At 38.0% G+C, this 16,215-nt stretch overlaps 2 protein-coding genes across 8 annotated transcripts; one reads left to right on the forward strand and one right to left on the reverse strand.

Moving 5' to 3' along the window:
- The first annotated feature begins 964 nt into the window (after positions 1–964).
- Positions 965–3,479, forward strand: LOC103996668 (uncharacterized). 3 transcript variants are annotated; one of them, XM_009417637.3, is made up of 3 exons: positions 965–1,073; positions 2,215–2,239; positions 2,325–3,479. In XM_009417637.3, the coding sequence occupies exon 3, from the start codon at positions 2,326–2,328 to the stop codon at positions 3,130–3,132; it is 807 nt and encodes a 268-aa protein (XP_009415912.1). In that variant the 5' UTR covers positions 965–1,073; positions 2,215–2,239; position 2,325; the 3' UTR covers positions 3,133–3,479. The 3 variants fall into 3 exon arrangements, with proteins under 3 accessions (XP_009415912.1, XP_009415906.1, XP_064993582.1); XM_009417631.3 differs by having other exon boundaries at positions 1,008–1,121; positions 2,215–3,479; XM_065137510.1 differs by having other exon boundaries at positions 1,039–1,163; positions 2,215–3,479.
- Positions 3,480–4,438: 959 nt separating this feature from the next.
- Positions 4,439–8,042, reverse strand: LOC103996646 (uncharacterized). Of its 5 annotated transcripts, XM_065137509.1 has the most exons (4): positions 7,831–8,042; positions 7,024–7,084; positions 5,589–6,905; positions 4,439–5,151 (listed from the first exon to the last, which is right to left on the reverse strand). In XM_065137509.1, exons 3-4 carry the CDS (start codon positions 6,827–6,829, stop codon positions 5,136–5,138), a joined length of 1,257 nt encoding a protein of 418 aa, XP_064993581.1. In that variant the 5' UTR covers positions 6,830–6,905; positions 7,024–7,084; positions 7,831–8,042; the 3' UTR covers positions 4,439–5,135. The 5 variants fall into 5 exon arrangements, with proteins under 5 accessions (XP_064993581.1, XP_064993577.1, XP_064993579.1 ...); XM_065137505.1 differs by lacking the exon at positions 4,439–5,151 and having other exon boundaries at positions 5,451–6,905; XM_065137507.1 differs by lacking the exon at positions 4,439–5,151 and having other exon boundaries at positions 5,451–6,937.
- Positions 8,043–16,215: the final 8,173 nt, after the last annotated feature.

Genomic DNA, 16,215 nt, shown 5'->3' on the forward strand with positions numbered 1-16,215 from the left:
AAAGGTAAGAACAACGAACGAAAATGACAACCAACGAGGTGGAGGTTAGGGGCAATGTCATGTTTTAGGAAAAAAAATATTTTACAAGAATAAATAAAAAAATTGATGTTATTAAAAAAAATAAGAGATTTTTTTTAATTTATCCAATTGTGTTTACCCAAGTAGGACATTGTATACAAATGGGCTAAATTTCATGACATCAACTTTAAATCATTTATAAGGATTTTATGCTTTTTTGATATTTTAATAAGTTAAATGTTATTTTTTAATATTTTAGTAGATCAAATGTTATACGAAATATGTGGCACAAAATATGCACTAGAAAAATAAAAATTAGGTTATAACATGTTAAATTACATTTACATAACATATTAATGAATAAGATATATGAATCAAATTGTTATATAATTATATTTAAATTAGTATTATATTCTGATAATGTCAAATATCATTCTATCAATGATGTGCATCAGACACTGACATTACAATAATGTGATGACAGTGACATTTGAAATCTAATGAGACCTCACATTTTTTGCCTTTTTAGTATATTAATAAATAAAAATGTCCTTTCTACATCCAACCATCATTGACAGATTCTGCAATATTTTAGTTCATAAACTAATTTATTTATGGCCAAAACCCATATTAAGCATGTTCAAGTGTCAAGAGTGAAGTGCAATGGGGCCTTCTTTTAGTTCCCACTGATTTGGAGAGTGGTGGAAATTACATTTTGTTTTTATTATATTTTCACAATAAACAAACTATAAAGAAAATTCTAAAATATTCATTTACCCATTAGAGAAAGAATTAGAAGAAGCTTGCACTACCACCGTCAGATCTAAGATAAGCGGGAGAGATGAGATCACGATTTAAAATGAAGATGTCAAAAGGACTTCTTCGTCATTAGGTCAAAAGATGATGTCCAACTTAGTTATTTAACATCCATCTGAGGCTCTTCACATGGGTTGTCGATCTCAGAAGCTCGGTTCGTTTTGCCGGCGAAGCCTTTCGTCCGTCTTCTTCGATCCTTCCCATCCTTCCGTGATCCTTTCCTGAGAGATTATTGGCTGGTAATCTCGTGTTCTTCATCGGAGATATCTGCTGGTTTGAAAAAAATTGTAATTTCCGTGGAAAAATCGTCCTTTTTGGTGATTTGTCGTGTATGTTTCTTTTTCTTCCATCTAAAAATGGCATCTTATTGGTCTTGATTTTGATAAATCAAGCATTGGTTTGGCAATTTCTTCTATTCTCGTTCCTGGATAGAGTTCTTTACTTTGAATGAGTGATCTGCGGTTGGTTGGGGAATTCTAGGGTTTCTTTTCACTCGTTCAAACGTGGTTGGATCTGGGTTGCAATATACTTCAGTTATCAACTTGTTCTTGCGATAAATGCGGTGTTATGTGCTGATGATTCATAAATTCGTTTCATTCTTGAATCTGTTTATTGGTGCATCCGTATTTGGTTTCTTAGATTTGCAGTTGCCAATGCTGCTAAAGCCATGAACTCAGTAGAACTCTACTTGTATTGATTTGCGTAGATTAGGTATGCAGCCTGCTGTTCTACGTCAAGTGGATTAGAATGTGTCTTCCTTGAGTTCTGATGAAATCTAGGAATGTTGGTGATGAAAGCATAACAGTCGGTTCATATCTGCATCTGAGCTCGTAGTTCGAGCTTATTTTTCCTTTATAGTATGTAGATCTTATGTTACACAGTCAGAAGAAAATAAGAGTGTATTATATGTATCAAGCTACATGTATAATTCTTTAGATGACAACCCATGCGAACAGGGCAAGTCTACAGACGTTGACCCTTCTTGCATTGTTTGTGATAGTCTTAGTTCTTTTAGCTAAATGCATAAGGCCCTGTGATGATCTTTTTGTTCTCGTGGCAAAATTTTCACCTTGATCTGATTTGGATTTGAACCTTATATGTTCCAAAGGGTGGATTTGCTGGTTATTGCATAAGACCATATTTCTATTTGTAGGGACATAAATTAGGGTTCTAGGAGATGTAAATCGAACTGTAATCTCAAAACAGAATTTTCTTCCTGATACTAAATCTGTGGTGCCTAGATGGAAATCAACTCAGTCATTCTTGCTCCTAGAAGATTGTTAGCCACATATAATATCCATGTTGATAAGATCAGTTTTTTAGGAGGTCACATTAACGAGATGAAGATCACTCACTTCAGGAGGTCTCCTTCTTTTTCAGGTTTGTTTTGAGCACTCTTCGGGAGGTGATCGATCATCAGAAATGGATATGGTGTCCATTTATCTATTGCTGTTTTTCACCACTAGTTTGTGATACCTTGCATCTCGCAGAATGTGGAGTTTTGCTAGGAATATGGTTGCTGGAAAATTTGGCTCCGAGAACACCTGTGCAAAATCAAGCATGTCTAATCCTGATTGTTCTGATGATGAGATTTCTTCCTGCACCAGTAAAGAAGAAGGCTTGGAGTGCCCAATTTGCTGGGAATCATTTAATATCGTAGAGAATGTGCCTTATGTCCTATGGTGTGGGCACACTCTATGCAAGAATTGCGTCCTGGGACTCAAGTGGGCTGTAGTCAAACTTCCGACTGTACCAATCCAGCTACCGTTCATCATCTCCTGCCCATGGTGCAATACATTGTCTCTGCGGTTGATTTACAAGGGTAATCTCACATTTCCCCGGAAAAACTACTTCCTTCTCTGGATGGTTGAGAGCATGAATTGTGATAGGCCAAGATCTGACTCCATTCATGAGGAACACCATCCTGTGTGGCCTTCAGCTGGCAACCAGCCACGGGGAAGTCATGGTTTCCAGCACCATATCATCCGAAGAACTCCAAACATGCATGCAGAACACTTGGACCACAACCAAACCGATGCAGGCTCCGCTAATAATTACTTCAATATGGAGCGGATCCATGCTTCCTTATGCAAGTCGCTAGCTCTCTTTGTACAATTTACAGCCAAGTTTCCACTTGTGATCATCTTCCTTCTCATAGTCCTTTATGCCATCCCTGCAAGTGTTGCCATCTTAGTTCTGTATATCCTCATCACTGTCCTGTTTGCCTTGCCTTCCTTTCTGATGCTATACTTTGCTTACCCTACCTTGGATTGGCTTGTGAGAGAAATTCTTACTTGATATTTCGTGAAGCCAAAGAATTCCACTCAAAAGATGTACGCATGGTTTTCCGCTTATTTTCTGTATAAAGATGGTTCTCTATTGCAGTTTTGTGGCACTTGAGGTGTGACGGAATTGCTTCTTTCATGCTGTGACTGCAGATCAAGTTATTGTCATCACGTTGCCTGACTATGTATTCTACTTTGCTGAAGGTTAAACTAGGCCCTTCGGTCTGTCTGTTTTTTTTACTTGGATGGTTTAATCTTGTTTGCAAAATATTTGTCAGGAATCATCATATTTATCCAAGAATGTATCAGTGGTGTATGATACAGTGAATTCTTGCTTTGATATTTTATTTCTTGAACTTACTCTTCGGTCTCATGACATTACTATTGCTTGCATCTTTTGCTTTAGTGTCCATAGAGACCAGATTGTTATTGACATATCAGAAATCAAAACTTTATTCACTATATTCAGAGTTAATCAAGTGAATGTACACTACAAAGAACTCACCAATCTTCAAGTAGTGTATCAGCATAGATATCATGACCTTTGGAGATTAGCTTGTCATGACATTCAATCATGCTCATGCTAGTTTGACTTTGCCTCGAGTGCCTGATGTGGTGGTGTAAACAATTTATAATGGTTAAATACGCATATAGTACGATATCTTATACTTCATTTTGATTTTAAACAGTTAATGCATAGAAGTTCAAATTTAAGGAGTTATATATGTTGGCTACAACACTAATCAAGAAGTAGGATTTAGGCGTATTAATATCTAATTCAGAAGATGTAAGATTATTATGTAAGAAGCCTGAAATTTTGAGGAGTGATTAAAAACATTTTGTTGCTAAAATCTTATATTTCACTTAATTGCAGTGATTACTTTTACAATGGGATGGAAGCATAAAGTACAGAGAGCATCATGGCTCCAAATGTTACAAAGATTCTGGGAGATTTTGGGTTCATTACTCTACAAGAAGAGCAGAATCAATCAAGAGTATCATTGCGGTAGAAAGAAGAGCTAAACATTCTTAGTAAATTACTAAAAGAGTTAATTTTGATCCACTTAAAGTGTAAATCTTTGATGGTATTAATAGCAGAAATATGAATATTTTGCATCTTCTGCAGTGTTGTGTGTTTGATCTTTTCCATTTTTTTACCTTGGAAATTAATCTCAGGCCTTTGCTTACACTCATTCCTCCTGCTTTCAAGACAGCACATCAAATTGTCATCTGCTACCTTTGATACACTGAATCGTGACCAGAGAATGCGACATATAATCAAATGCTAAGCACTACTCTCACAGAATAACACAAAGATGTCAAAAAGATGGAGTGATTTAACCTCACAGTTAAGACAATATATTCACTAAAATTTTGATCTAACAAAGGTCCGACATCGAAGACGGAACTGATCAGTTATTCAAATGATAATACATGGTACAGATCGGTATTGGTTTCAATAATAGGCATTATTTACCACACAAAATACTGCAATCCCACAAGTGTAAGCAATAACATAGGATCCAGAGTTCTAAATTGTTATTTATCAAGCATTTGACAACAAGTAAGCTACCTCACCATCTTACAAAGCTCCGGATGATACTAATAAGAATCTTCCAGTAATGCAGCAGCTCTTCTACCACAAAATCAATTTTATAGAATATCAAAAGTTCCCTTTTAACAACTTCCCACTATCCTCTAAAATATATGAAGCTTTCAAGGATGCCAACTCAGGCATCCAACTTGCAAAACTTATGTCAAGGACGTTACAGAAAACACCACTCGGACTCTTAAGTTAGGCTATGATATGAGATGGGGAAAGTAGAATATATTTCTATAGATGAAATTACAAGAGAGCCCCACATTTATAGGTCGGTGAGAGGTTACCCAAACCAAATCTGATCTGGGAAGTCAGGAGGTCATGGCACCATGGATCTGGTGGCGTAGCCAATGAAGGATGTGTTGATCAGACACTGAAGTGGATGCTGATCAGACGCATGCCAGTGTTGTTGATGATCACATGCTGACATGGCTAATCATTCATGTGACATTGTCGGTATAACAGAATTCTCATATTTCTATTTGCATACTGATACTCTTCAGACATGGACTAATCAAGAAAACATTAGGACACTTGCTCCAGACAGTATAGCATTAGAGTGATTTGACATGATCATTAAGCATTATTTATAATGTGCACGTGCTGTTCCAAAGGACTCTGGTTGACCGATGACCATCTTGATGTAACATATTTGAACCCACAGACCATCAATGAAGGCACTACTTCAAACTGCTTCCTGACAGATATGCTTATGTACTATGTCTAGTCCATAAACTAAGCAATAAACACGAGTATGATTCATATTTGAATGACAATTACAGTTGATTCATTATGAAGTGAAAAGATGAATATCGAAGAGTTCTAATCTGTCCTTCACGGCAAAATTAAATTATTTCCATAAATCATACCTTAACCTGTGAATGTGATACACATTCCCTCTGTATGTGAGAGACCTTTCCTCGGCCTCAGGACACCAAAGATGTCCTTGCAACTCCAATACTCCATCCATAGCTGCTGTTTGCCACACAAGCTGGTAAACACTCAAAGCTCTGTTCAGCTGCATAATCCCACTCCTTATTGACCCTTCATCAGAAGAATGTAAGATCTTTCCAATGTACAAGTATGTAGTACCACCACACTCGTAAATCCCTCCACTAACCTCAACTTCAATATCTCTGATGGTTCCATGCAGATAATACAGCAATAGAGTGAACAAACACTTGGAAGAGTGCCCCAAGCACTTTGTAAACTTCTTCTGGACTAGGTAGTCCTGCCGTCGAACTTCCTTGTGACTAATGTCTCTCTCAACCAGAATATCCTTGATTTGGTACAATCCTTCTTTCATGATATCAAGCTTGGAGAGGTGATATGTCAAGTTCTGCTCTTGGCCCAAGACCTTCGAGAGATCAACAAACATATCAAGAACTTCTTCCCATTTGCGTGATGGCAGCGACTTCTCGACCTTATTCGAAGGGGCTGGTCGCATCCACGACGGGGAGGAAGCACTTGAACCCTTGATATCTGTCAAAAACTTTATACAGCTGAATAGTATCTGCTCACCCATCTCGAAAGCCTTAGAATGGCATGCTAAGCAGTCCATCTCATGTTTCAAGTCTTGGAGAACCTCCTCAAGCACTCCCCACCAAATACTGTGTTGTGTAACTTGCGGACATAGTGCCAAACGAACATGCTTCCTCTTCTGAACTGAGACATTAAGGAAGTTACAAACTTGGGTAAGTGAAATCAGCGTCATCGAGCTCCTTTCACTCGCTCTACAGAAAAGTTTTGGAGATATGAGTGGTGCAGCCAGTGCATTTGTCTTCCTTTGGGAGAGCTGCAATGTGGTAGGCTCGATGAACGCTTTCGCAAGCGACTTGAAGGTCTCCATATGGCTGATGATATGGTCATCTGTAATGACAGCGCTGTCATTGATGCTGATTATCCTTCCATCTATCTGCTTGACATCTTTTAGAACATGTGTCAGTCTGATTATTTTAGCAGCAGCTGCTCTGTACCATTCTGATGGCAGCAACTCTTCACTGCCAAGTTCATCAGCTTGGTGGTAGAATGCCAAATTCCAAAACGGAAGACAGCTAATACGCCTACCCGTTATGGACTTGCAGTGAAGAGCAAGAGTAGATTGAATCATGTGCCACAACGTTAGATATCAGTGCTCCTTTGTCTAGTCCTATGTGCATGCAGCAACATGACTGTGTCTCCTTCCTCTTTGGAAACAAAGCCGAAGTTAGTAAGACAACTGGCAATCAAGCACAATGAGAATGCGAAGCAACTATTATCCAAGCCAAAAAAGAAAGTTTGATATAAGGATCCGTGTGTTCGTACTTGATCAGCAGGTGCACATCAGCAAAAGGTGGGAGAAACATATATGGCTTGCACAAGGGTTCTGAAAGAAAAAGAAAAAAAAAGGCATTTTGTCAAGCATTAGATATGCACAGCTCATGAATTAGCAAAACGATCACTTGTTATCGTTGTTAGCAGAATTGGACCAGGCAACGACCAAGACGAGAGTTTGGCATTAGGTCGTTTGTTGAACCAATGGATCGACATGTAAAATTAAAAAAAAAATTTAAAATACAAAATCAAATAAAAACTGGTTATAATATCAGCAAGATAACTAAAATTTTCAAAGAAAAGGAACAATATTTAGCACTTATGCACTAAAACACTAAAAATGTAGTGATGTTAGCTCACTCCTTCGATATAGCAATCTAAGAATCAACCAAATATTGTTTTTGCAAAATGCCTTGCAGTAATTATCTTCAAATGTGGAAATGTTACTTCACTCCATTGATTGTCTTCTACAATCAAAGGGATGTTAACATTAATGATAGAAACAGAATGTCTATTTTATAATGTCTGAGTTAGCTTGCTACAAGTAACCCAAAAAAGAAGGAAAAAGAGATGGCTTTGTGCACTCCAGTGGAGTACACCAAATTGACATGCTTTACTGTCACAAGCCCATAACATAAACTGAGCCCTAAAGTTTGAGACTTGAGAAATAATAGACAAAAGGATTGAAAGAAAAAAACCAGAAATCGAAACGAGAGCTGAGAAACAAAACGAAGCAGAGGAGACATTCAACAGAAGAATAGACTGGAGAGAAAAGTAGGTAGGCCGAGAAGACATTACCAAGGGATAGATAGCGCATTAAACGATTGAATGATTCCAAGACTACCTTATCCTTATCATCCAGAAGGCAGCGAGAGAGGAGAAAGGATGGCGGCTGAGACAGAGGGGACGGGTAGAGAGAGAGAGAGAGAGAGAGAGAGACGGCCGTGACGGTGACGAGAAAGGGGGAGAATAATGGCGTCGAGAGGTTCGTCGGCGGCGTGGCTCGAAGACGAATCGGCAGGGTCGATTTATTGGAATGTTGAGGGCATTATAGTCATTATATCTCCGATAAGTCTCAACCAGGGAAGATGAAATGGGCACATAATCGGGCCCACTGGATGAATAAATGGGCCTTAAATGGGCTGTCCGATGAAACCTAACTTGAACTTGATTTTTTTCTTTATTTATTTTATTTATTAATTCATTTCTCATTCTCTATTTTCCACTTGCTTCTCTCTGGAAAAAGATTTTTTATTGACAAGATTTCATCCATATGCATAGCGAGTTTAATGATGCATTAATCCCTCTAATTCAAGTCTAGCACAAAGGCTATGCACGTACAAAAGTGCCTTGCCAGTTAATCTTGCTAGTTGATATTCTAATTGACATTAATATTTTATCATAAGAATTAATATCTAGTGGCTAATTATATATTAGCTTTGTAGTTAGATTTTTTTTAAAAAATTATATTAGAATCTGTATAGTTATAAAAGTGAAACATTTAGTTTTATTTATCTTAACGTAGTCATTTATACTAACGAAAAACATGAGAGTACGTGCAGAAATGATATTAAAATAATATATAAAAAGATAATTTTAATATCCTAATTATATTTTTAATGATAGCGGATGATGACGTCGTTGGGGGCATAGATGATTATTGTGGTTATAGTAAGTAAAAACTCTAAAGACTTCTACAACTTCTTGTAGGGAGAGGAGAACGAGAAGAGAGAGTGACGGTGAGAGGTGAGGCAAAGGAAGAGGATAATGCTTTACATATGTGTCGACACCAACACAGATGTTGTGATATCACGGACTTAGCTAGAATTGTCTAAGTCGTAAGGCACCCTTGTGGCAAAGACGCGAATTTAGCTTGCATTGCCTAAGTAGTGCCTCGCCCTTGCAATATGCTTCCGCAAAGATCAGCCCACTTGCGTCCACAAAGATCAGCCCACTTGCAACATCTCGCAAGTCCCGAAGGACCTATAAAAGAGAAAGTTGATTAATTCGACGAGTGACGGACAAGTCCCGACGTCTCGCGAAAAGGGGAAGCTTTACAAGCAATTTAGCGAGCACCTTGCGTGCACAAGAGAAAAGAGGGAGAGGAGGAAAACAAGGACTCTAGAAGGTTGAACGAACAGCTGCAAGTTAACAAACAACTGCTCACCAAGTGTCGGGCGCGACAATAAGTTCCCGTCAAGGTAACATGCGAACTTGCGAAAGATTGTTCAACGCTCGACACTATACGGAAGCCCCATCCCTCATGGTGCCACCCGGGTGGTTCTAAGGTGCTGAGATGGTTGACGTTTAATGTGTAGCAGCGGGCTGCAGAAAATAGCCCGTGGCATGCGAAAACGGAGCTGTTTTGGGCTGTTTTGCTCAGTTCGGTAAGCGGTCACACTGTAACACTGTAACTTGTTCGAACTTATATTTTTACAAGCAAAAAGACATAAAACCAAGTCAAAACATGCTACCATGCAGTTGTACATGTAAACACAAATGATGAATGATTCGTTGAACAAAGTTGTTGCAGGTGCGCGACGACCATTCGTGACATTCTTCCCCACTCAAACTGTTGACGCCCTAATCGATGCTTGTTGGTAGTTGTTGATGATTGCTTCTTCATGTCATAAGGCATCTTCGGGCTCCCAACTAGCTTTAGTTCGGGGAAGCTTTCACCACTTCACTAAGTACTCGGTCAGCTCAGCTCCAATAGGTAGCTTTATCTTGCGGTCCGCTAAATGGTTTCAACTCGCTTCTCATATGAGGCTCTAGTGGGGGGTAGCCGAGTTGGAACATTTCGGGAAGCATCTTGTGTTAGGATCGGAGCGGCACTAAGAGGGGGGGGGGGTGAATTAGTGCAGCGGATTAAAACGTCGGTTTTGACAAAATCTTTTGTACGATAAAAAATCGAACTTGAAAAGCTTAATAACTTAGAAGCATATGGAAGCGTAGTGACTAAATAAAGTAGTTTGCAGTATGTAAATGGCAAGAACAAAATGCAAACCAGAGAAGACGGTAGTTTATAGTGGTTCGGTCAATCATGACCTACATCCACTCCTCCGATTCCTCTTCCATCGAGGCCACCGACATCCACTAATGATCTTCCTTTACTAGGCGAAGATCAACCTCCTTCTTACACCCCTCTTACAATCTCTTACAAGTGGTTCACCCTTTTATAAAGATTTCAATGAAAAGAAAGGAAGTGAACACTCAAGCTATTATAAACAAGACTTTTCCTAAAGCTTTTCTCAACTTCTAGCTTCTCAAAAGGTTGTATTCTCAGTTGAGATTTGAGGGGTATTTATAGGCCTCAAGAGAATTCAAATTTGGGCTCCAAAATTTGAATTCTCTTTGGTTTCCGAAGCCGGCGGTGCCACCGCCTGTTAGTGTCTAACACTGACAGTGGACTGGCGGTGCCACCGCCCAGCCAAGCGGTGCCACCGCCCAGTCTAGGCGGTGCCACCGCCTAGGCCAATTCAGCTCACTGGTTGGGCTCCAAACTTGGCCCAAACCAGTCCGAACTCGGGCCCAATTGGCCCCTACTTGGGTTATAGGATTAACACCTAATCCTAACCCTAATTAACATGCTAACTACGAATTTAAAGACATTTTCTAAGCTATTACAAAGTCCGTAAGTCAAGACTTCTTCCGGCGAGCTTCCGACGAACTTCCGACGGTCTTCCGATAAACTCTCGGAAACCATTCTGCGGACTCCCGGCAAGCTCCTAGACTTCACGATTTGATCTTAGCGAGTTCCAACGAGCTTCTTCGGCAAGCTCCGATCTTTCTCGGCGAGCTCCGTGAAATTCCAATGAACCTTCCGGTTAGCTTCCGAAAAACCCTTCGGCAAGCTCCCTACTTATTCTTGGCTAGTTCCAGCAGCATTCCCGACGAACCTTCGGACTTCCGTCGAACTCTCGAACTCACAACAAATCCTTCGCACTTGACTCCGACACTTTGTTTCGCTTTATGTCTTCATCGTTATCATAGTTAATCATGCACACACAAGCAAAAACTCTACTCCGATCTAGACAATTATTACAACGCGAATTGACATTCTTTTGCCCGATACGTCATTGGTTGGCGCTTCATCTGATTCTTCAGCACATCGTCCTCTCTTGCGGCTTGTTGCCCAATCGGCGGTTGACCTTGGCAACCCCGATATCCTTGGCGCAATTATGCTCTCCTTGGCCCGATGCCCGACGTCTGAAGCCTTCTGTCGTCCAATACCCTGACGTGATCTCCTCCGGCGCAACGTCAATTCTTCCTGCGTTAACTTGTCTAATCCTGATCGAGTAGACCTGCATCACTCAAAATGCAGTTTAAATTATAAACACATGCCAAGTGGTTTTATCATCAAAATACGAGATTCAACAATCTCCCCCTTTTTGATGATGACAACCACTTGATGACGGAGTTAACCTTAACTCCCGGAGTTTAAACAAACTCCCCCTATCAATATGGCTTATTGATAGAAACTCTTGGATTCAAGAATCCAAGCAACATGTCATCATAAACTTATGCATAACATGTCATGTCATCATACTTCTCCCCCTTTGTCATCAACAAAAAGGAGAAGTTCCTACTCTTATGTGTTTAGAGATAAAAAGTTTCTTACATTGCATGAAAAACATAGTATCAAATTTTATCATCATGCAATCTAGCAATTAAAGATGTGTAAGTTTAGCATGTTTGCTTTTCTTGAAATAACAACTAATTGCTTCTCTTTAGACTACAAGCTAGCAATTTTCATGATATGCAAGTTGCAAGCTAGCAAATTTTTGCTTCCTTTGCAATGTTTGAGCTAGCAATTTTGCTTCCGTAATATGTTAGCATGTTTTGTATTTTGAGATAGGCAAGATAGCACATTTGCTTCTTTTGAGATAGCAACTCTTTTGAGATAGTGATCTTAGTAAATTTTACATCATGCAAGGTAGCAATTTTTGTGATGTTCAAGATAGTAAGTTCTTTCTTCTCTTTTGAGAAGTGCTATTTTTCACTTCCTTTACAAAGTGCAAGCTAGCAAAGTGTTTGAAAAAGTGAGCAAGTTTTGCCATATACAAGCTAGCAAAAATCTCGAAAGCAAATATAAGATAGCTTTCTTGTTGAAGTGTGTAAGCTATCGATTCTTGCTTTCTATTGTAATGTGCAGGTTGCAAGTCTTGCTTCTTGAGATAGGCAAGATAGTGATGTTCAAGAAGACAACTTTTGCTTCTTGAAATAAGCAAGTTAGCAATCTTTGCTACTTAAGATAGGCAAGCTAGCAATCAAGTTTTTGCATCTTCTTGACTTGTGCAAGCTAGTTATCTCCCCCTTTATCATTATCAAAAAGAAGGGAAGACCCTTTACATCAATTATGATAAAGGTAAGTATAAATCTTATTTGTGCATCATCATATTTTCAAATTAGAATATGCACATTTTTAAAAATCTTATATTCATTCATGTACGATATTGAATAAATCGATCAATATTATGAGGATATCATACATGATACTAAAATTTTTAACTATTTATCAACATTTTGATCATGATACCAAACATTCATCATTTAGAGTATTCATGATACAAAACATTAAATCAATATTTATAATACATCATTTTAGCAACAACTCATAGTATTTTAAATCATGATTTACATCATATGTAATACATCACATCATAATTAGAAAGCACAAGTATTGTATGCATTATTGCAAATCATAAACATTTCAAATCATCATGGTATTAATTTGTCAAATTGCATCATGCCATGCATGATCATAACATTTTCCCATTTTATCATTGTAAACAAGAAAGAATAAGGGAAGAACAAAATAGTGCATAATATTTCAATTATTTCAAGGCATACAAGCCATAAATCCAATGGCATCATGTCATGAAGGATAAGACCTCTTGAATGACAAAAGACATGATTCATTTTATCAAATCACTTCTTTTTATAAATAACAAAAATTGTAGGTGTACAAAGAAGAGATTGTGATTAAAAAAAAATCTCAAGTAGTAAATCCAAGAAATCAAGATCATAATTTGAATACAATCTCATTTAAATAAAAATCGTCAAATTCATCAAAATCTCAACATTACTTTCAAGAGATTCAAAATGGTATACATAGATTTATCATAATAAACATCAAGATCAAAAGGATAGAGAAAAATAATTTTTCAAGGAAAAAATATTTTCCTCTTTTTAGTTGTTTCAATTCATATGATTTTATTTCACTTATACCAAATAAAAACATGTATCATGTTTAAAATCGAAAGTGTAAGATTTATTATAATAAAGATTAATAAGGCACTTTCATTATGGTAAAAATCAATAATCCATAAATCACAAGATTCATCAAACATAATTTCGAAATTTATTAAGCATGATCATTATGCATTACTTCAAATCAAACATGATTTCATTTATTTTCAAAATATTTATCACGATAGAACATATAAGCCAAAGAAACTATTAAATATAAAGCATATTCATTAATGATGGTTTCATTGAGTATAAAGTATTTTCAACCAAAATCATTTATTATTTGTTGTAGTCATACATTTTTCTTTTTAGGTGAATCTATTTTTTCATGCTTAGTTTGCATACAAAGGTCGTGCATCATTTTCGAAAGCAACTTTCATCATGGTATAAATTGATAATCCATAAATCGTAAAAGATTATTATGGAAATCATCAATAATCAATAAACTATAAATTACCCAAAACTCATCATCATCATGCATAGCTTCAAAAAATAAATTTATTAGGCATGATATCACATTTCATAAGGCATTTTTAATCAAGATCATTTTGTTTATCATAAACATACAATTTTCATGATTATTTTTAAAATTACTAGAACGATAAGCATGATTTCTAATTTTTTATTTTCATGTAATTAATCCTAAATTAAATTAAAAATAACTCATGAAAAGTATTATGTAATTTCAAAATAATTCAAGAGAGTTGAGTTACTTGTAGTCGAAGCTCGTCAAAGCCCAATTCGTCGTTTCACCTTTGGAAGTTCTTGATTCATCCTTGGGTGCCTTCCTTTTCTTTGGCCTCTTCCTCCGTTCAAGTTCATTGTTTATTTTAGATTTTTGTTTAATAAACTTATTAAGATTTAGTGTTCGAAGTTCAAGTTCATCATTGTCCTCATCACTTGAGTCATCGCTCAAGTGGTATTCATTTGTCCGGAATTCCAAATCCTTCCTATTCTTTGGAAGGTGGTTCAAGTGTTCATTGTGTTCATCATGTGCATTGCGCACCATTTCATATGTCATCAATGAGCCGATAAGTTCTTCAAGTGGAAAAATATTTAAATGTTTTGTTTCTTGTACTGCCATTACTAACAAGTGATCGTAAAACTTTACTAACAAGTTCAAAATTCGAAAAACATTTGCCAAGAGCTTGTAAACCATTGACGACATCCGTAAAACGGGTGTACATGTCAACAATGGTTTCGCTCGGCTTCATTCGAAAAAGCTCAAAATCATGCATTAAAATGTTGATTTTCGAATCTTTAACTCTAGAAGTGCTTTCGTGTGTGATTTCAAGTGTGTGCCATATGTCAAAAGCTGTTTCGCACAAAGAAACCCGATTGAACTCATTTTTGTCCAAAGCGCAAAATAAGGCATTCATAGCCTTTGCGTTTAAAGAAAACATCTTCTTCTCCAAATCATTCCAATGGTTCATTGGGAGAGAAGACATTTCAAATCCATTTTTGACTATGTGCCATAAATTCAAATCCAAAGAAAGTAAGAAAACTCTCATTCGAGTTTTCCAACAAGTATAGTCCGTCCCATTGAAAAAGGGAGGACGAATGAGAGAGTGACCCTCTTGAAAGCTATAAAGAGCCATTTCTATTTGGGTGTTAAACAAAAGTAGAAAACCGTGGCTCTGATACCAATTGTTAGGATCGGAGCGGCACTAAGAGGGGGGGTGAATTAGTGCAGCGGATTAAAACGTTAGTTTTGACAAAATCTTTCGTACGATAAAAAATCGAACTTGAAAAGCTTAATAACTTAGAAGCGTATGGAAGCATAGTGACTAAGTAAAGTAGTTTGCAATATGTAAATGGCAAGAACAAAATGCAAACCAGAGAAGACGGTAGTTTATAGTGGTTCGGTCAATCGTGACCTACATCCACTCCTCTGATTCCTCTTCCGTCGAGGCCACCGGCATCCACTAATGATCTTCCTTTACTAGGCGAAGATCAACCTCCTTCTTACACCCCTCTTACAACCTCTTACAAGTGGTTCACCCTTTTACAAAGATTTCAATGAAAAGAAAGGAGGTGAACACTCAAGCTATTGTAAACAAGACTTTTCCTAAAGCTTTTCTCAACTTCTAGCTTTTCAAAAGGTTGTATTCTGAGCTGAGATTTGAGGGGTATTTATAGGCCTCAAGAGGATTCAAATTTGGGCTCCAAAATTTGAATTCTCTTGGGTTTCCAAGGTCGGCGGTGCCACCGCCTGTCAGTGGCGGTGCCACCGCCTGTCAGTGTCTGACACTGACAGTGGACTGGCGGTGCCACCGCCCAGCCAAGCGGTGCCACCGCCCAGCTCTCAGGTGCTGGGCGGTGCCACCGCCCAATCTAGGCGGTGCCACCACCTAGGCCAATTCAGCTCACTGGTTGGGCTCCAAACTTGGCCCAAACCAGTCCGAACTCGGGCCCAGCAAGCCAATCACGTGAGTGATGGCACGTGTGACTTGATACAGAATCTTTTTGCTTATTATATTTTGGCATATATCACTTTATAACTATTGCATAAATGCATATATATTGTGATGTCCTTGGATTTGTGCAATGGGAATCGGATCGTGATGAGATCACGATAATGAGATCGATTCACCTTTAAACACATATCCTAAATATTCCCGGTCATAGGTTACTCGAGAGGGACATCGTGATAACCGGATAGACTGGTGTGCTGTATACCCGTCCATATGATGGATGCAGCTGGTCTCATAGCTGCTCGTGTAGGGACACTAGGGATACAATACAGGTGCTCATTGGAGAATGAGTTCACTGATTGATCCGCTTACGGAATGCTGGATGGTTGATGATGCCTTATTGTCAGACAACGATTCCGTAGTCCTAGTGGTGTATCTGGTTCTTAGACTTGAGACACCAAGGATGTCCTGTATGAGTGCTCCACTCTTTGATACCAGACTTATAGGTTTGGCTGTT

This window comes from Musa acuminata, chromosome BXJ3-1 (assembly GCF_036884655.1).
Source record: "Musa acuminata AAA Group cultivar baxijiao chromosome BXJ3-1, Cavendish_Baxijiao_AAA, whole genome shotgun sequence".
NCBI lineage: Eukaryota > Viridiplantae > Streptophyta > Magnoliopsida > Zingiberales > Musaceae > Musa > Musa acuminata.

Coding starts and splice junctions, on each gene's coding strand:
- LOC103996646 (XM_065137505.1), bottom strand. CDS start 6,829: ATGATTCAATCTACTCTTGCTCTTCACTGCAAGTCCATAACGGGTAGG.
- LOC103996668 (XM_009417637.3), top strand. CDS start 2,326: ATGTGGAGTTTTGCTAGGAATATGGTTGCTGGAAAATTTGGCTCCGAG.